This window comes from Sapajus apella, unplaced genomic scaffold, assembly GCF_009761245.1.
Source record: "Sapajus apella isolate SASKATOON/1434 unplaced genomic scaffold, GSC_monkey_1.0 scaffold20, whole genome shotgun sequence".
NCBI lineage: Eukaryota > Metazoa > Chordata > Mammalia > Primates > Cebidae > Sapajus > Sapajus apella.
Genome location: NW_022436960.1, coordinates 15240706 through 15262316, shown reverse-complemented (window position 1 = coordinate 15262316; position 21611 = coordinate 15240706). Strand labels below are relative to the sequence as shown.

General features: G+C 38.6%; 1 protein-coding gene and 1 non-coding gene across 6 annotated transcripts in view; both read right to left on the bottom strand.

Moving 5' to 3' along the window:
- GALC (galactosylceramidase) overlaps positions 1 to 13381 on the bottom strand; it is a 65188-nt gene extending 51807 nt beyond the window's left edge. The window contains exons 1-6 of one of the 5 annotated variants that reach the window (XM_032287695.1): positions 12640 to 13381; positions 8471 to 8539; positions 8160 to 8223; positions 6440 to 6553; positions 4355 to 4494; positions 2129 to 2167 (exon numbers count right to left, since the gene is read on the bottom strand). In XM_032287695.1, coding sequence (XP_032143586.1) covers positions 2129 to 2167; positions 4355 to 4494; positions 6440 to 6553; positions 8160 to 8223; positions 8471 to 8539; positions 12640 to 12969 — 756 coding nt within the window. In that variant the 5' untranslated portion in view covers positions 12970 to 13381. Of the gene's footprint in view, positions 1 to 2128; positions 2168 to 4354; positions 4495 to 6439; positions 6554 to 8159; positions 8224 to 8470; positions 8540 to 11971; positions 12525 to 12639 lie in introns of those variants that run through there. The other 4 variants (XM_032287700.1, XM_032287696.1, XM_032287697.1 and 1 more) reach the window with 4 other exon arrangements.
- A 2650-nt stretch (positions 13382 to 16031) lies between these two features.
- On the bottom strand, positions 16032 to 16136 carry LOC116558134. Its single transcript, XR_004271863.1, has one exon. It is a non-coding gene; the product is annotated as a U6 spliceosomal RNA (small nuclear RNA).
- Between the last annotated feature and the right edge of the window lie 5475 nt (positions 16137 to 21611).

The window sequence follows — 21611 nt, the reverse complement described above, 5'->3', positions numbered from 1 at the left end:
TGATTACAGAGTTATCCACTACACGTGTACCAACTTGGCTTCTGCTCTGTCCCCTTACTGCTCTTATCAGACCTGTGCTCATAGCAGTCATGACTTTTCACGAATAATTCCTGTGCTCCAATCTTATTACTAGCTCCACTGCCCTGCCCTGACTCCCTCACCCTTTCTGCCCACATCACCACACTCCCACCTGCCTACTTCAACCTGGAATTGACCTTGAGTTACCTAGCTCTGGCTGCAACAGATCTTCTCAACCTATGCCTTCTCTACCCCTACGATGACAGATGAATGAAAATATGCCATTATTTCAGTGAATACATTGGCTTACTAACGGGGGTCAGTGGCTCCACTCTTCCTCTAATACATCTTTCATGATTTGTTTTTCCCCCAAATCCCTTTGCCTCTCAGTCTTCACTTCTTTGCATATGTTATGCCCCTGCCTTAGCAACGTGGAGAGTTCCTATCTATCCCTTCTTGAAGATTCAAATTATACATCACCTCCTCTAATCAACCCAGGCAGAGGTGTCATCTCCTCTGTGCACCTTCTGAACCCTATAGGTGTATTACTCCATTAGAGAAATTGTGACACATTTTAACTGTCTATATCTGACTCTATACCACACTTCCCAATATACAAAATCCTTTTGAGTAGAAAATAATATTTTCTATCCTTATATTCCAACCATAAGCACAATGCCTAAAAAACTAGTGTTAAGTAAATAAATGCTCTCTGATTAAATGAATAGATGAAAGAAATATATTGAACCATATCTATTTAAGGACATAAAACACTGAATTTAAAGAAAAATTTTTTCCTTAAACACGCAGGTGCAAGTATCTTTTTCAGACAATGACTTCTTTTCCAGTGGATAGATACGCAGTAGCAGGATTGCTGGATTTGCGAAAATATGAAACTAGCCCAAAGGCCCATCAATCAGTAAGTCGATAAAGAAACTGCGGTATATGTAGATGATGGAATACTATTCAGCCACAAAAAAAGAAGGAATGCACTAATGGCATTTGCAGCAAGCTGGATGGGATTGGAGACTATTATTCTAAGTGAAGTAACTCAGGAAGGGAAAACCAAATATCGTATGTTCTCATTCATAAGTGGAAGCTAAGTTATGAGGATGCAAAGTCATAAGAATGATACAATGGACTTTGAAACTGAGGGGAAAAAGATGAGAAGGAGGTGAGGGATAAAACACTATAAATTTGGTTCAGTGTATACTGCTCACATGATAGGTTCACCAAAATCTCACAAATCACCACAAAAGAACTTACTCATGTAACCAAATACCACCTGTTCTCCAAAAACCTATGGAAGCTTTTTTAAAAAAATTTTTAACTAAAGAAAATTTTTTAAAACCTGAAATAAAATATTGTCACAAAATTATATTTCTTGGATAAGATACATAAAGTGAGACAAAGGAACTGAAAAGTAAACTAGAGAACAGCTCCACCTGAAAAGTAAAACTGCCATTTTTTTCCAATGGCAGAAATTATTATTCTGTTTTTCCTTGGCTGGAAAATAACAATTACGGTAGTTGCCTCATAGGTAGGTTGTGAGAATTAAATGGAGGTAAATAGTTAGGAGAAGTGGCTCAAAAATAACACAACTAGCAGATGTTATTGCTACCTCTTTGCTAATCATGAAGAGAAACGTGTACTATAATATACTCCAATAGAAACATGTACATGAAGAGAAACATGTACTATAATATACTCCAAAGGAAAACAAGAATGAGAACATATGCCACAAATTTTGACAAAAGACAAAGAAAAAAACTACACTTCTTGAAGTCCTACAAGTCTAAAATGATATAATTGCTTCATAAAATTTATCAGAATTCCAAAACTAATTAATTTTAAAATAGAAAAATTCAACAAGACCCTTTAGACAAAGACAATGCAGGGCTCACAAAGAATTAGACATGCTTTAATATCAATAATATAAACATTGTTAAGATTTTGCTTGAATTTCATGTCACAACCAGCAAAATAAATGACTGTAGTATAAAAAATATGGTATTTCCAACACAAATTTCCTACTAATTTCTGTGTTTGGAACCATAAGGAATTATTCACTAATAAGTTAAAGACAGAAAGATATTAAAGTTGTACATACCTTAATATAATTGACATTATATGACCTCTCATTCCAAATCTGCAAAACAAAAAGTCAAAAAAGTCTGAATTGAAAGTTCCGAAAGGTCAGAAAGTACATCATTAAGATATCATTTCTCTCATCATCTTTCATATTACCTGATAAGCCATTTTTTAACCTTATGCAATATCCTGCCATAGAATTTATAGATAATTTTAAGATAGTATAACTTTTAAAAAATTAAAATAATATTTTAAAAAATATTAAAATATTCAGTATTTTTCAAAAAGTCATTTATTCCAAAGGTTTTAAATAATGGAATATTCATTAATTCATTCAACAAATATCGACAGTGCAACATGTGCCAGAGACTATACTAGGCATTGGAAAACTAATAGATATGGAGACTATTATAACAGTTATGACAAGATCCCTACAGGCACACTGAAAGCCAAGTATTAACATGTATAATGTATAGAAGTAACGTCTTAAAGCATACGCAGAGAATCACAGTAATACACTAGTCACAAAAGCAAACTCTGAATGAGGATGGATAAAAGGCACATATTTATTGATTAGGTTTAGAATCATGAAGCACGGAAATTCAGAATTGAAAGAACTTCCGTAACTCCACGGTTGAGAAAACTGTTAACAGAGATGATCCTAGAATCCAGGTGCAGGTCTGTTTACTCCAATGATACAGGAAAAGAGTTTATGAATGAAACTCCTCACGACAGCAAGTGTTATCATGAATCTAAACAAGATGTAAATCACCCATTACTTGTGACCATACCATAACAGAAAGCTATTAGACCAAACCTACATTTAGTCTCACTATGGGTTATAAATGTCCTGACATTTAAGAAAGTTCTCAGGCTGGGTGCAGTGGCTCATGTCTGTAATCGCAGCACCTTGGGAGGCTGAGGTGGGTGGATCACGAGGTCAGGAGTTTGAGACCAGCCTGGCCAATATAGTGAAACCCCGTCTCTACTAAAAATATCAAAAATAAAAAAAAATGTAGCTGGGCCTGGTGGTGAGCGCCTATAATCCCAGCTACTCAGGAGGCTGAGGCAGGAGAATCACTTGAACCCAGGAGGCGGAGGTTGCAGTGAGCCAAGATCGCACCACTACACTCCAGCCCAGGTGACAGTGCGAGATTCTGTCTCATAAAAAAAAAGAAAAAAGAAAGTTCTCAAATATAAATATTTTCAGTCATAATTTGGAAAAAAAATGGCAAAAATTAGTATATCCTTTCTTCTGGCTTCCTCCAGCTCTTGGCTCATCTTCATGTCCTGTATCATCATGTAGTATTGCAGTTTTTATGTTCCAGTGTCTACCTCTCTTATAGCACACAAGAGCTTATTAATCTTAGTAGCCCTACAATACTACAGTCACAGTTCCTGCAACACAGTAGGAGCTCAATAATTGTTTCCTAACAATCTAAATCATGATTACATGAAAATGTTTAAGTATCAGTTTTAACTGATGGTATATTAATAAGCAAATGATTATGGAGGTCCACTACGTGTATGTTAAGGCTGTGTGGGGTACAATGCAGTCTGAGGCATGCATCCACCTAGCCAATAGATAAGCCAGACATGGTATCATGTTTCACACTTTTTAAATCTTTAAAAGGTGCTAAATAACAGTTTGGGACAGGTGGAAGCAGATTTCAGCTCGCCTGTCAAATCTGGCCCATCATCTGTAATTTTACATCTTCAGAGCTATAAGTGTTTTTAGTTTTAAATGGTTACATTTTAAACAGCAATATATTTACCTCAAGATCCTCAGTATTGCCATTTGGCCCACAAACCCAAAACTATTTATGCTCTGGACTTTTAATAAAAAGTTTGCCAATCTTTGGCTTAGGACAACAGTAGAATAAAATGAGACTAACCCATAAGCTGTATAGAAACACAATATTGTTGTAGGAACCAGAGAAACCAGAGAAAGCTTTGAAGGAGGAGTTGAGTTGGGTTGATACCAAAGAAAAGAACAAAAAACCCAGCTCAGAGAAAGGAGGTATACCCTTAGTACAGTTTTCAAAAGTGGGAACATTTGGGATGGGCAAAGGGGAGCAATAAATGGTCACATGTACTTAGTTTGTGTTATTATCAAACACCCCAGTAGGACAAATTAGCCTCAAGACATAAAATGGTTAGTCAAAAAGTACCACAAAATCAAATTATGTTTTTAAATTACAAATAAATATCTAAAACTTAATCATATTTTAAATACATTACTAACTCCAATATAATCAATGTCCAAGTCATGATAACGCTTGGCACCCACAATCCAGGTTACCACATAATAGGCAGTCAGCTGAAGATTGACATAAGGCCAGTTGAAACCTTTTCCCAGCCATCCAGGGAATGACCATGGCAACCCTACAGAGAGACGGGAAGAGGCAAAGAAAGAGGAGGTATAATGGTGTTGGTGCCGCTGAAAATTAAAAAAAAAATTTTTAAGCATTCAACTAGCAAAAAATCAATACAGATCTGACTAAAGGAAAGATTACATGCCATACAAAAATTATTGAAATCCTTTCCAATCTATAGACCCTATAATTTCTTATTGATCCCTCGAGTCAGGTCCCATAATTTCAAATGTTCTTTCCAGGAAAAACAAAAATAACAAAGACAAACACCTCTCTCAAAGACACTTACCAGTAGAAAGAAATGTACCGTATGTTTTAACTTAACATCTCCACTCACTGTTGGAATGTTCAATATTCAACTTCTGTTCTTTGAGGTCAAACCAAAGAATTCTAAAAGGCTTATGCCAAACTACTCCTTTGAGTTATGTATAACACAAATTTATCATTCACCAGTACATCTTCTTACAATTTAAAGGGCCTTAAAATATTAATTAGGCAATCTAATTTAGCAAAACTAGTTTGTTCTTCTATCACTATAAATGGCAGTGACTCAATAGAGAAATATACCCTTGTTAAGTGATACACATCAAATGAGTCCATGTTCTTCCAATAACCCTGATTTATGTTTAAGTTAAAAAATGAGAAAAGTAGAAAAGTACTTATTAAAATTCTAAATCTAAATTGTTACTAACATATTAATATAAGCTCAACAGTTATGTTCCTCAGCAACAAATATATTACCAAACTAGTTCACCACTGAAAAAAATGAAAATCAAAATGACAAAATGCTTATTTTCTAAACTCAGCAGGAACGCCTAAGTGTATCACATAAGAAACGTTAACATTGGAGTAATGGAATTCTTGAAGACAATGAAATGCTAAATGCTATCTGAAGGCCCACCATGTGTAAGTCTTTGTTAGGACATGGTTTAGCATGCCATATTTTCTACATTTAAATGAGGTCTGACCTTGGCAGCAGTCCAATGAATATGTGCTGATTCAGTGATGTTTTTACTGCTCACAACATTTCTGTAATCTCTTACAAAAGCCCATTTATAAAGAACATACTTACTCCTATTTCTTTTAACTTAGAAAATACTAATTTAATCCTTATTGTTGAGAAAATTATTTTTTAAATAACTTGAAATCAGGTCTTTAAAACGAATCAATTTCATTTAACTTCGTTTGAATTTAAGCCTGTTTCAAAAAATCAAATTCATTTCAAATGATGAAAAAAATCCTACCACTCTGGATGTTTGAAATATTTCACAGGCTCTGTAGGCATTCTCAAAGAACTGTGAAATGTATATAGTCCCATTTAAGCAACTAGCCAATGATCCTTCCAATAGAACCTAACCCCCACAGGTGCAGGAACTGGGGGCTGGATTGGCTTCCTGAGTCCCTAGAACAGTGACCAGCATATTGTTGAAGTTCAAAAACTAACAAACAAACAAAAAACACTTTTGTATATACCTTTTCTAAAAATGGCATTTACTAATACATGTAGTATACAATTTTGTAACTAGTTAGGTGTACCACTGCATGTAATATACAGTTTTATGAATAGAATTACCCTTTTACAAATATTGATGACAGATTTTGTGAGGGAAAGTAGCTTAGCATCATAGAAACAAAGAATTAGGTGCTAAAACTGACTTTGCCATTTACTGTCTATGACCTTAGGTCAGTGACATAACCTTCTGAAGCCTCTACTGCTTCTTCCTGTAAAATGGAAAGAGTCATGCCTTACTCCACAGGTATCATAAGGATTCAATATAATATACAAGGGCACAGAAAGGATCACCCCTGGCACATGCTTTGCTGCTGGCAGAATACTGATAGTATTAATGATATTATGAGTACTTCAGTAGTAACAGAGATTCCACCAACATGATTCAGAATTTAAAAATTAAAGGAAAAGACACTGAAGATGCGTTGCAAACTTCATTTCTTACCAATGAGTGTAATATTAGGATTCCTCTTCTTAGCTTCCTTCATTAACCACCACTCATATCCCCGGAAATAATTCTCATCTAGTGCATAGTGCATGTGGGAGGGCTCAGTGCCATCTGAATAGAGGAGAGCAAAAATGGAAGAAAATGATCCATGAATGGTACTTCCTAGGACCATCTCACTCCCGGCACACCCCCCCAACACACTTCACAAAAGCAGTATTCCAGTTCTAATCCTGAAGTTGGGCAAATTATAATCTTATACAACTTAAGGATGGATGATAAAAGCATATTATTTCATCCTTTTTCATTATCTTAAGCATTATAAAAGTCTTAATAAAACCATGACCTTCTATTATAAGCAGTACTGAGAGAAATGTTATCACTTCATATAACTAAAAATTCCCATTATTCATTCTTCTGGGCTTTTGCTCTCTCTGTGGGTTTCAAATCCCCATGTCCTCTCTCTGTGGTTTTCAAATTCCATGTCCTCTCTCTGCAGTTTTCAAATCCCCATGTCCAACTTGTAGTTCTCATTATCTCAACTTACAGCTTATCAGCTCTGGATGTGACTCCCTGGGCTCCTGGGCCCTGTTCTCAGACCCCACACCTTTAGCCTATAATATGTCTTGATATAGGAAGAGTTTTGAGAAAAAAAAGGAATAAGTATACATATCCACTCTAAGAATAACAAAATTCTACACTAACATCTGCAGTTAATAGAGGTTACATTATCATAGCCCTGAGGTAGGTAACTGCTATCAAAGTCCACATATATTCCCATAGTTCACAAACATGCTAAGTAGGGCCTTCCAAGAGGCCCTTGCCCATTTCTTCTTAAAGGTAAACATCAGAAGTCACAAGAACTGCCTGTATATGTATCTCTACCTCTAATTTAGCTTTAGTAAGTGAAATTAGCCTATCATTATCAATTCTGCCTAAAAGCTTTTAAGAGTAAAATGCAATAGCTTGGGGAAAGTTTCTGTTATGGAGGTTTCTTTTGTTTTCGCTTTGCACTTTTTCTTTTAACCTAAACACTAATACCACCACATAGACATATCTGTTTAACAAAGAATTACTTCCAAATCACTAGCAGGAATACAAGTATGCAGAAGATGCTCTAGAGTTCATTATAATGGAATCTGACCTATAAATAATAAGCTATATCTAATCATAGAATTTTTTTTCCTTCTTCCTGGAAACAGAAGACCTATAAACTGCTAATTGATAACATGGACTACCCAAAGCCAATCAAAATAGTTACAATGAAGACTGAAGGTTTAGTGATTAAAGATAGTTTTCTTTTTAAAAGAAAAAAAGTTGTATCTCTGAAACACTGGTTACATATGTTTTTACCACATAAGTTAATAACATTTTATATAGTCTATACAAAATTAAAATATTTCTAACTTATCAATAGAATTCAAAACTGTCCCTACACTCTGTCTTGTGTATATAGGTTTTAGAAAACTGTGGATTTGTTTACTACTGATTACTTCAACTAAATAAGCAATTTAAAGTCTGAATACTGTTTTTGACAGAACAGTCATATTCTATATAATACCTTAAAATAGTTACAGTTAAAAAATAAGGAACAATCTAATAAGCGACAATCAATCTCAAAAGCATTTGTATTGTTTACACATATTCTGAAATCAGTCTATATGGTGAGGTATAGATTAAAATGCTGATGGGGGAAATCCTGTCTCCCAAATTATCCTACCTGTTGTCTGCCCATCACCACCTATTTCCACTTTTAGAATATGCAAAGAGGCACCAAAATTCGGCTGTGAAAAGAAGTGACAGTATTAACATAGTGCTGTATTCTATGAAGCTTCAAGACAATTACTAATCACTGCCTTTGGTTTTACAGGTGCAAAAACAAAAGCAAAACTTCATACAGCAATTTATTCTCAAAGTAATCTGCCATTTTTTCGAAAACTAGAATTGTGAAGTTAATAAATTCTACGGTGAAATTCACCATACAGTTTCTAAACTATCACAGGTACCATGAAATAATTATTTTTTCATTACCTTAAAGAGATAATCCAATATTTGAGAACGATAGGGCTCTGGGTAATTAACCAGAAGTCGGGAGGTTGCCTAAAAAAAAAAGTTTTTAAAAGTATGACTAAAAGAAATTCAATCATGACTGCTTGTCTACAGTGTTCACATCACCTGGTATACACATAGCCTCAGGCAAGGTCAGGCTGTGGAAAAGCACCTCACAAGTTGTTTGTCTGCCCTTTCTGTGCCAATCATTGGGTAAGCAGGGCTGCTATTTGACAGTTAAAAGGTTCTCTTCTACTTGGATGAGGGTTAACTGGGAGGTAAGCTTGCTAGCCTCATGATCACAAACTTACCTTGAAACATAGCTTTTCTATCTTAAAACCACTTGGCAACGATATCTCAGGATTAAGATGAGAGGGTTGAATCTCAGGTAATTTTTCCCCTTAACATCTTCCAGAAAACATCACAAGCAGCAATGCTGAAAGGAAGCACTGCTTTCCCCATCCTCATAAACTCTGCCTGTTACTATTAAGAATAACCAGCAGTAATGACCAGGCTGTACTAAGAAAACCTAACACAGGACTGGCCTCAGAATGCATGGAAAGGTGACGGTGGACAGTGCAGGGACCAATACTGGATCATGCCTGGAATATGACATACAACTGTTTGAAAAAAGTAATCACAAAACCAATAACTGACCCCTAATCTATCCTTTGGGAGGCAATATAAGCAAAAAATAATAAAAGAGGCATGTTTTCGGCATGAAACAGTAGCATGTCCTCTGGCTTGTAAACCAGACAGCCCTAGGTTCAAACTGCTGACACTCTGCCAGGTGTATGCATGATGACTGGGACAAAATACTTCACTTTTATGGGGTTCAACTTTCTACTTTATATTGTCATATATGCTACCACTGACATTCTGGTGGAGCCCATATCTACTCTCTCATATCCAAAATATCCCCAGTCCCTACCAGTGAGACCAAGACCCATGGAGCTGCTCTCTAGCCACTCTTCCTATCCACCTCAATATATCCCAAACCAAATATAGCACTTTTGCATGTATCTGCTCCTTTTCCTGAATTTGCTGTCTAAGTAATGAATACTTGCCAAATCATAAATTTGAGCCACCTGTTGTCCAAACTTCCCATGCACCCTCAATCACCAAGATATCCTTGACAGCTCCCAAATCCTTCCTCTACTCTTCAACCCACTGACTTACCTAGGCCCTCCTAAGAGAGCAGTGTAAGTGGTCTCAGGGCATCCCCTCTGCCTCACCCTGTATTCTATCTTACATGCTACTTACCAGAGTAACCTTCCCAAGACACAAATGTAATCATGAAACTCTTCTGTATAAACATGCTAAGACCTTCCCTTCCCCAAAAGCTTTCAGGATAAAGTTCAAATTGCTCAATTTTGCACCCAAACTCCTTAATTATTTGGTTCCTAAACCTCATACTTTACCCCTATCACTCTCACACCTTCCACCTAGATACATCAAACAACTTTTTCTCTTCTGGACCCACATCCTCTCTTGGGCAACTCCAATTCATCTTTCAGCTTAAATTCCACCTCTTCAAGGAAAGATGTCTTCTGACTCTACCCACTGATCTGATGTGTCTTCTTGGGGGCTCCTTTGGAACCAGGTCCATATCTCTATCACAACACTTCAAACCCTGCATTCTTATCACTCCTTTACTTTTCAGACTCACCTCTTAGTTCCTTAAAGACATAGACTGTGTCTTATTCAAGTTCAAATCCTCATTCATTGTTATTCAATAAAGACTTATTAAATATTTCATGGGTTTTTTTGTTGCAACAGTACAGGCAACATAACACAGGAGGCTCTGAGTCAAATGGAGCTTGTGTCCTGATTTCATCATTTATAAGCTATGCAATCATAGGCAAATTATTGTAAAGTGGATTATCTTACTCATTCAGCTGTTGTAAGACTAAAATTAGATGTATGTAAAGGACTTGGCACATTACCTGGCACATAGTAAGTTCTCAATAAAGTCAAGTGTTATATATACAATTTTTTTAAAAAATACATATTTCTCAAAGAGCTTACAACCTAAAAGGAGTTGTATTAAAATAGGCATTCTTTAAATGAACACAGTATGGGCACACTAACATATCCTTAACTCTAGGTAAACAATGCTTCCCGTCGTACAGTACACCATTAAAACTGTGTGTTTTTCTGTCCAGGGTTTATTTTGCCCTCTATGCACTCCCACATTTAACAGATAAAGTATCACCTTTAGCCAAACACATCAATTATACTATTGCAAACCCACAGCCACACCCAACACAACAGATTAAGTCAAAGGCAATATAACGAAATGTCAAAATGCACCATCAAGCAATAACAAATCACGGGATTACTAACCACACTGCCTGAATGAGGCCTGGAATGGTTCACGGGCCCAGGAAAAAGCCCTGGTAACACTTCCTCATTCAGTGGTCTTGAAAGAACTTCCTCCTCCCAAAACTGGTTATTAACCAAAATTAGTCACCTTGGAGACATCATCCTAAGTACTTCAGGTCCATCCTCACAATGTTCCTGCCATGCAGGTATAACTGTATCCCCCCAAAAAAGATAGTGAGGCAGAGAGGAGTTATAATAAATAACCCACCAAGGCCATACAGTGAAGTGGCAGAACCCAGAATAAACTCTTGGCAATCTTCTCTTTAGTCTGCATTCTTAACTAACGGTACTACTCATTGTACCATACTGATTTCCCTCTCTGACATGAAGATAAATGACAGCATTCTAAACACTTCTGCCATAAACTGGGATAGAGACCAAGGGCTCCACAAAGAAGTTTAAAATGGTATCTAAATATAATGTTGCAAGATTTTCATTATTTAGTGAGTTCCTATGAGGACTAACGCTGCATACACAGGGATACTAATAACTGCTGTATATTCTATCAGATTAGATAGGACTTTCCTACTCTGAACTATGAAATGATTCTTCTCATCTTAGTAATTTTAAACTGGGCTTAATAAACCTAATGGAAACAAAGACTTCCATTTTTCGATAAGCTTTTACACTAGATTTAGTATCACAAGGAAAGCTATCAAAAAGACGGGGCTTCATTTTATGAAATATTGGCTGTTTCAGGTTTAGACCAAAAACATAAAAAGGAGAATAGCAGTAGCAAAGAATAAATGCATTAGCTCATTAGCCTACAGGTTTCCCCTGAAATACCCATCAGCACTGCTGGAGAGATTGCAAATTAGGGAATAAAAGCATAAAAATCAAGAAGGATCAACTAAGGGAAAAAATTTTCCCCTAGTAGAAAGTCATATCATGTGGTCAGACTACAGGCCAGGTCATCCATGCAGTAAGCATTCAAGCTTGTTCTGAGTTGAATGTAAGGATGCAAGCTCCATCTAACTCAACACAAAATATCCAAGAATTCAACCTTAACATTTCAAAAAAAGGAAAAAAGAAAAAAAAAAGGAAAAAAAGCCCTAGATGTAATTTCGGGTACAAAACAAAAAACAAAAGCTTTCTCACCCAAAGGTCTGCCACCATAAAAGCCCAGGGGCCCAGAGGGAGTACCCGGTAGTTTCAAGCCAATTATCTTCCTAAAGAGACCTTGAGGCACCAGTCCTACCTCCAAACAAAATCCTATTCGGGCTACCCTCTCTGGAAGAGCCCATCCTTACCCTGTCCTGACAATTGCCCGGGAGTTGACGACTCCACCACGTGCCAACTCCCCCAAAAGGAAGAGACACAGCCAAGCATCCCACTGGGGCGTCCGCTTTCGCACACGGACGCTCCCGCACTCCCTGGCCCTTTCTGGAGCGACGCTCCTTGACTGCCATCTATCTCCTCGACGAACTAGCCTGGGCCCCATTACCGGGACGAGGGTTCCACTCCCAGCTTCTTCACTACCTAGACCTGTCACCTTACTCTCTGGACCTTCTGGACCTCCAGATCCTCATTTATTCAAACCTAACTGCCTTTCTGGTTCAAGTTAAACGAAAAAGCACCCGCCCCAGCCCACAGTGAGCCGGCCCCAACAGCCTGCTGACTGAAACCCTAAGAGAATGTAGCCGCAGCGCGAGCGCGTCGAAACGCAGGGCAACGCCGCGGGGGCTTGTGGGGCGGGGGCTTGTGGGGCGGGCCCCAAAAGGCGGGCTCTCGGCACCCCCCGCGTAACACTGCGGCCCGCCGCTCACCCCGCCGCCGCTGACCCCGCCGATACCGTCGAACTCCCGGCCCAGCCCGTCGGAGTCGTCGAGCACGTACGTGCCGCCGGGCGCCAGCAGCGCGCACAGCAACAGCGACACCGCGGCGCGGCCAGCCGAGCCCGCGGCGGCCGTCATGGCTTTCACTCGGCGTTGCTGGGAAGCCGGGAGCAGCATCTCAGCCATTGTGTCGGTCACATGACTCCGGCGCCCAGGGAGGCGGGTCCTGTCGGCGCCACGGTGGAGATGGGCAGGAGGCTGCTGACGCTGACGCCGCCATTTTGAGTGCGGGCCAAAGGCCACTGACGCAGCCCGGACCATGTTGGGGAAAGTAGAAGCGTGCTTTTTCTTACGCCTTGCATGTGTGTGGTCAACCACCGGACTTCACATGTGCTTACTTGCGGCTTCTCTTCAGGCGTCACCGGCTGGATCACTTTAACGTAAGGTGGATGTCCAAGGTCCACCAAGGGAAAAGGGCAATGAGTGGCCCTACTGTGGCTCTTCCCCAGCATCTCAGGGAGTATCTACCTCGTGCGAGGACCAGGCTTGGACCCCAAGTCCCAGTTCCACTGTCATCTTGGTGGAATCAGTTTGCTTTTGGAGCCTGAGTTTTCTGTTATGTAAGATGAGGCGAGAAGAGCAGCAGAGTGAGGGACTGAGATAAAAGTCAGTAAGCACTCAGTACATTGAATGCATTCCACATGTGGCAAATGTGAGCTGAGAAGGTTCTCCATTCTGGTAACTATTATTCAAGGCTTTTTGCTTTGAAGGAGTTAAGAATATACCGCTTCAAAATATGCTGCTGTGCCATATTGACTATTTTAAATTAAACGCACTTTAAAAAAAACAGCAGGTGCAAAATCACTCTGATGGATGTGTCTTAAAAGCAGGAGATGAAATTCCCATGTGAAAGATGTCTTCCCTATAAAATAACATCATTACCTTCAAGGACTGAAAGTTGAAGTAGAGGGAAACCTGTCCAAACAAAACTGTGTTAATCCCTATCTTCCTAGTCGCTTCTCTACCCAATTAATTACTCTAGTCCAAGCCCCTTCACTTTATCATGTTACATAACTTACTATTTTTTGTCCATTTCAGTGTGTATGCTTTTAACTGCTGCTTTCGGTTTTTTGTTTTGTTTTGTTTTGTTTTGTTTTTAGTGAGCCTTCCTCCACACCCCCATGCCATGTAAAATAAATTTGTGTGCTTCTCTCCTGTCAATCTATTAATACCTTAAATCAATTTAATACTAGGGCCCTGCTGGGACCCTACATAGATGAAGGTGAAATTCTGCCTCCCCTACAGTTTTATAAACTATCTTCCACGGTCAGTTGAAATCATTCCAGACAGGTAACTCTAAATTGGTAGGAAAATTATGAATCGCCCTGGAATTTCTGCCACATTCAGCACTGTCCTGAGATTTCCGATTTCCTTTTTATTGAAGTAAATTAAAGAGACTCTGAAGAGCTGCAAAGAAAGATTTTCTGATCCCAAAATTTCTCTTAGCAGAAGTATGGAACTGGTTATCATTGTCTACACAAGCCCCTGAGATGCCACAATGGCTAGAAAAAGACCCAGAGACTTTAGGACCTGTGGGAACTTGTCTGCAGAACCCTATTTGGAATCTGATTATTTTGCCCCTTACCCACAAACCTAAATCTATGTTTCCAGAGCTCAATTATATTTGAAGGTCAAATCTCTGGGCAATCCCATAAATAAGCATATCAGTTCCTCTGATATCCCTGGGTTCTTAATGTACATTAGCTGTGTTTATTCTTTGTCTCTTTTTAAATTACTCTCCATCTATCCTGGTTTACCAAGGACAGTCACAACTTATGTCTATCGTCCAAACATAATTATTGATAATGCTCCTTTCACCCTCCGTAGTTTTCTGGCTTGGATCAGTTAAATAGTCCCCTGTGTATGAACCACTTATTTTCCTTGGTTTCTTCTCTCGCCAGTATAACACGAATCTGAACTCTGTCTTCCCACTGCCACCAGTTTATGATGCAAGTCAGTAATGTTCCAGTTCTGTGGATTTAACCTTACAGAATTCACTCTGATCCATTTGTTCTAACACAGTATTTTAAGCATGAGCTGGATCATCTGTGGATATAAGCCATGGTAACCATTCCATCAAGTGAATGATAAGTTTCTCTTACCAGCTCTTAACAAGCCCATAAGACCCATGTAACACCTTAACTAGGTAGGAAATACCAAGGTGAGAACAGAGGAAACTACCATACACATAAAATTAGGAAGTTGTGTGATGATATATGAATACCCAGCATACATCCTCCAGTAGCACATCATTGTGAAATGGGTCAATGGTCAATGGTCTCGTTGTCTGAGGTATTACCCAAGCTTGTGTTCTCACAACCAAGAGAATTAAGGAGTGTGGACACCAGAGTGAAGTTAAAGGGAAAGTTTGCTACGTAAAAGAAGAAAGCTTTCTTCAGTGGAGAGGGGTCCCAGATGGGTTGCCACTTTTACTGTTGAATCCAAAAGCTTTTATAAAAAACTCCTCTCATCTCTGTAGCTGTTTATGTAACTTATCTATAAAGCTGTCTGTGCAACTCCCCCTATCTGTGCAGCTGCGGGTATGTCTTGGGTAAGCACAAAGTTCAACTTCTCTTTTTTGTGTAACTGTGGGTCTGTTCTTTCCACCCCCTTACAAGCTCTCATGGAGCCCACCGTGTATGTGCCTGAAAAGTGCAAGAAACTTTTCCCCTGGGAGCCCACTAATCACACAAAGACCAAACGGCTTCTATGCTGGGCCTTATTTCCTTAACAGTGCAGCTGTTGCCTGAGTTTTACCCAGGCCACTCTGTTTATGCCTGTATCTTGATGTTTTCAGGCTTTCTGTTTAAAACAATTTTACTGAAGACCAGCTTTAGCTCTCTGCCCAGCTAAGTTTTCCCTTTTCTCCTCCCTCAGTTGCACCTTATACTTGGAATGCATGCCACAAATATTTGAGCAATGTGTGAAATCTACAAAAGAGGAAACAAACTCTAAAGGAAAAGGTAGGCAACTCCCAAGAAGTCCCAGTAGTTCCTATTCATTCAGTTATCAGAGAAATTGCTTACCAGATAAATATTTTTGTTTCTAATTTCTAGTCTGTATTCATGAGACCATTAGGCAAGAATGTTTCTAATAAGAGGCCAATAAATACAAGCTAACAGAGAACCTTGAAGTGCTGTGCACAACACTCAAATGTGCTCAAGATGTAGATAAAAATGGCAGTTACCAGACAAGGGATCATATGCTTAGCTTCCCTTGTGTCTGTGAATCAGGGTCAGTGAGATAAGATGGTAAGAGAGAAGGAAGGTCCCAATTTTCAGATTTTAAATGAGTTTAAAAAGTAATGACAGTGTTTCCCTCTTTTTCATCTGAAACACTTATAGAATTTGCAATGTCATCCTTGCTCAGGGGCCACAGTAATCTCTGTAACATTCCATTGTTCATATATGTGCTGCCAAAGGAAACACGATGGTTTTTCTCTTAAATCACAGGTGTTTCTAGGTATCACAACTACACTTCAGCCACCCCAAATCTCTCCTTTTTTAAATTAAATATGATCAAAATCAAATGGTCTCTTGAGAAGGATCAGAGATATTTTAATGAAAATTTATTGATAAACTCTAATAGCAGTCTGGATTGTTTTCTTTTGTCCTTCCCCCGACTCCCAAGACTATCATAAAAGAGTGTGATAGCATTATGTTGTCTCACTTCAGGAAAAGTCTTTACTTTTAGAAATCAGTCCACCTCCCCTTCTGTCTACCATAGATGAGCATGTAGGTTGGTTCCATGTTTTTGCTATTAGGCTGTCAGAAATTCCAGGGCAGAGGCCAAGTTTATTTCTTCTTTGTACTTCTTAAGCACAGTGCCCAAATCATGTTAAGTACTCAATAAATATTAGTTGAATTTGAACTTAAAAAAAATCACTGAATGGTGAAGAATTATTTACAAAGGGAGTTGGAAACATTTCTTAAAGTAAGAGTCCCTTGTGACATGAGAGTGTACAGTGCTTTCTCTTCATGAACTGTCCTGTAACATCTGCTATTTTTTTTTTTTAACTTTTAAGTTCAGGGGTGCACGTGCAGGTTTGTCACACAGGTAAATTGCATGTCATGGGGGTTAGTGTACAGATTATTTCATCACCCTGGTAATAAGCAATAGGTAGTTTTTTAATCCTCCCCCACTTCCCACCTCCCACCCTCCACCCTCCACCCTCAAGTCAGCCCCAGTGCCTGTTGTTTCGTTCTTTGTGTTTATATGCACTTGATGTTTAGCTCCCACTTACAAGTGAGAATATGCAGCATTTGGTTGTCTATTCCTGTGTTAGTCTTCTTAGGGTAATGGCCTCCAGCTCCATTCATGTTGCTGCAAAGGACATGATCTCATTCTTTTTTTATAGCTGTTTTAGTATTCCATGGTATATATGTAACACATTTTCTTTATCCATTGATGGACTGTTGATGGACATTTAGGTTGATTCCAGTCTTTGCTATCGCAAATAGTGCTGAAATGACCATAACTTGCATATGTCTCTACGGGAGAATGACTTATATTCCTTTCGGTATATATCCAACATCTGTTATTTGTCTGGTCTTTCAACATTAGACATGTTTCTTGATTGCAGCTGTTAGTTACACTGCCCTGTTTGGTGACTTCTCCCTAAAATATGTTATAGGGTTCTGTTAATACAGGACTTTATATAAGCAAAATGAAAATAATTCAGAGGACAGAATCCACCTAATGAAATAAATTATAAATTGCTCAATGAACATTTTTCTTAAGTATAACTACAAATAAAAACATCTAGAGTAAAGAGCAATATAGTGTAGTAGTTACAATATTGACTCTGAAGCCCCAGGTTTTTTGACTTCAAATCTTTCTCCTATCACTTAGTAGCAGTGTAATTTTGGTTAAATTATATAACTTCCTTGGGCTTCAGTTTACCCATCCATAAAATAATGATGGCAATATATTAATGTGAACATTGGACAAGCTAATATTCATATCGCACTTAGAAGAGTGACCCACACATCCTATGTGTTGTATAAGTGCTTATTACATAAATAGTAACATAAATGACATACCTATGTAACTATCATATAACTTGTGAGTTTACTGCTTTCTCCACAATTAATTTTGCAAAAACAGATTATTCCTACCTTTGTATTGGCCTCAATTTTTCTTTTTGCTGGGTTGTTGTCTACCGTCATGTAAATCCATGTCCAGTGTGGCTAATTCCTCACACTGAGAGTCTTGGTGTGAAGCAGAATTCTGCCTCCTTCAGAATTAAAGGAACCAGATCCTCCCTCTTAATGTAGTACACGCCCTGACAATGACCACGCTTTCTCATTCAGTTCCTTGAATCTGCAGATTTGACCTTGGAAGAGTAACTAGATGTACGCACAGTTGAGAAATTTCACAAAAGCCATGTCAGAGTCCAGAGGAGGCAACTGCATAGAGGCTCCATCAGAGGTGGCCTCAGGTGCCTAAAGCAGTGGGGTCAAGCAATGCCATTCTCACCTGAATGCTCAGAGAGAGTGACCTGGCTTTTTGTCCTTTGACTCTAGCCTATTCTGCATCAATTCATTCCATATCCTGATTTCTTTCTAAGTCATTCATTTTCTGTTCAGGTTAGCCACAGATGATTTCTGTTACCTGCAGCAAGGAACCCTGAAGGATACACCAGGTTATAATCCAAGGCTGATGTGATAATTGCAAAGAATTATCAGCCTCCATATGTGCATTTCTCCACTGTAAAAACTGCCTTCACCACCTGTAGTCCTTGGCTGGTAATTGTTACAGCACAGATTTGCTCAAATAAAGAAATTCCAGGAAATTGTACTGTCCTCCTATGCTTTACCTGTGATATTTCTGCTCTTCCTTGGATTGTAATTACCCACTTGATTGCACTCCTGCCAGGAAAAGAATTTTAGAGTCTACCTAGCCTCAGGTACCAGGCATGAAGAAAATGACAGTACAAGAGGTTCTCACCACTCGAAATATTTTTGAAACATCTATTACAATTCTCTCTAATAGAAATATATCCAGTAGTGAGATTGCTGAATCATATGGTAGTTTTATTTTTAATTTTTTTAGGAACTGCCAGTTTTCCATAGTGGCTAGTCACATTCTCACCAACAGTGTGCATGGGTTCCTTTTCTCTACATCCTTGACAACATTTTCTTTCCTCTTTTTGATCATAGCCATTCCAACAAGTGTGAAGTGATATCTCATTATATTTTCAATTTGTGTTTCCCTTGTGATTAGTAATTTTGAGCATTTTTTAATATACCTGTTGTCCTTTTGTACGTATTCTTTCGAGAAATGTCTATTCAGATCCTTTGCCCATTTTTAATGAGGTTATTTATTTTCTTGTTATTGAATTGAGTTCCTTATTTATTTTAGATATTAACCCCTGAGATGTGTGGCTTGCAAATATTTTCTCTCATTGTGTAGGTTGTCTCTTCATTTTGTTGACTGTTTCTTTGGATATGCAGAAGCTTTTTAGTTTAATGTAATTCCATTTGTCTATTTTTACTGTCGTTGCCTGTGTTTTGGGGGTCATATCATTGCCTAGACCAATGTCTTGGAGTTTTCTTCTACCAGTTTTACAGTTTCAGGTCTTACATTTAAGTCTTAACCCATTTTGAGTTAATGTTTGCATATGGGTAAGATAAAGGTTTAATTTTATTCCCCTGCATGTGAATATCTTGTTGTCCCAACACCGTTTATGGAAGAGACTTCCTTTCCCCATGTATTTTTGGTACCTTTTTCAAAAATCAATTAACTGCAAATGTGTGTATTTATTTCTGAGCTTTTTATTCTGCTCTATCAATCTGTTTCTCTTCTTATGCCAGCACCATACTGTTTTGATTACCGTAACATTGTAGTAGATTTTGGAGTCAAGTCGTATGATGCCCCTAGCTTTGTTCTTTTTGCCCAACATTGCTTTGGCAATTCGGAGTTATTTTTTATTCCATATAAATTTTAGGGTTGCATTTTCTGTTCTTCCTTTTTAATTAGGGTATCTTTTATTTCTTTCTCTTACCTAATTGCTCTAGCTAGGACTTCCAGTACTATATTAAATAAAAATGGCAAGAGTAAGCATTCTACCCAGTTTCTGATCTTAGAGGGAAAGCTTTTAACTTTCACTATTTAGTATGATGTGAGCTGTGGGTTTGTTATATATGGCCTTTATTATGTTAAGGTACATTCCTTCTACACTAATTTATTAAGAGTTATTATAAAAGGATGTTTAGTTTTGTCAAATGCTTTTTATGCATCTGTTGAGATATCAAATGGCTTTCGTCCTTCATTCTGTTAAAGTGATGTATGGTGAAAGATCCTGTTTATGTGTTGTTGAATTCAGTTTGCTAGTATTTTGTTGAGGATTTTTGTATCTTATATTCATCAGGACATTTGTGTGTAATTTTTTGTTTTGTAGCGTTCTTTCTGGTTTTAGTATCCAGGTAATGCTGGCATCATAAAATAAATTGGGAAGTATTCCCACTTTTCCAAATTTTTTGGAAGAGTTTGAGAAGAATTGGTATGACCTTTAAATATATGGTAGAATTCAGCGGTGAAGACTTTAGGTCCTGGGCTTTTCTTTGGTAGTAGACTTTTTATTACTGATAACATTTCCTTACCTGTTATTGGTCTCTTCAGATTTTCTGTGTGGGGGGGAGTGGGGGGCGGTTTAATGTTTCAGTCTTGGCAATTTGTATGTGTCTAGGAACTTCTCCATTTCTTCTAGGCTACCAAATTTCCTCTTCCTATAAGGACACCAGTCAGAATGGATTAGGGCCTTTCCTTGCAGCTTTATTTTAATTTAATTGCCTCTGTAAAGGCCCTATATCCAAATGCAGCCACATTCTTAGGTATTGGGGATTGGAACCTCAGCATATGAATTTTGGGGAAGGACACAATTCAGGTCATAACACCATCTCAGATTCAGGGACTTTTCATGTTGCCAGAGCTGGAGGGTAGCTTGACCCTTGGTTCTCAGAACTGCTCTGTATCAGTGCTGGCATCTCCTGAGACACCCTCTTTCCCTTCTGGTCTTTGGTAATTAGCCCATGTAGTATTAACCTGAGTTGTTCCTTATCAGTGATGACAAAGTGCTGCACTGGGCCACTGAAAGTGCTGTGAGTTGGGCTGAAGCTTCCCATCATTTCTTTGTGCCCCTCATGGTGTCCAGAAATCATTCTACTCCACCTGTGCTATATGGGCACAGAGGGACTTGATGAGCGTCTTAGTTCATTTTGTATTGCTGTAAAAGAATACCTGAGACTGGATAATTTATAAAGAAAAGAGGTTTGTTTAGCTCATGATTCTGTAGGCCAAGAAATTCAAGGGTGTGGCCCTGGCTTCTGGCAAAAGCTTTCATGCTGCACCACAGCATGGCAGAGAAAGTCCAAAGGGAAGTGGACACATGCAAAGAGGGGGAAACCAGCGAGGTATCCAGGCTCTTATAACAAGCAGCCCACGCTCTCTAGATCTAATCCATTCCTGGGAGAACTAATCTAGAGAGAGAACTCACTACCTCAGAGCGCACCAAATCATTAAGGAAGGATCCACCCCTATTGCCCAAACATCTCCCACTAGGCCCCACTTCCCACTACTGCCACACTGGGAATCAAATTTCAACACCAGCTTTGTGAACACAAACAAACCATACACCAACTACAATAGTGAGGCTGTCTCAGCCCTCTCGGGTATATACTCCTGCGTCTCTTTTTGAAAATGAGGCACAGGTTCATTCTCCTCCCCTAGGAGGAGCACACACCTCCTCTAGGGTATTTGTCAGCCACCACTACCTCAGGACTTGCTTGGAAGAGAGTACAGCAATCAGGATGCGGGGCCCCTTTCTCAAGTGCTCACCACATCTAAGCTCTTGTACATACTTCCTCTCTCACTACGGTAAGCCCAACCCCTATCAAGCAGGA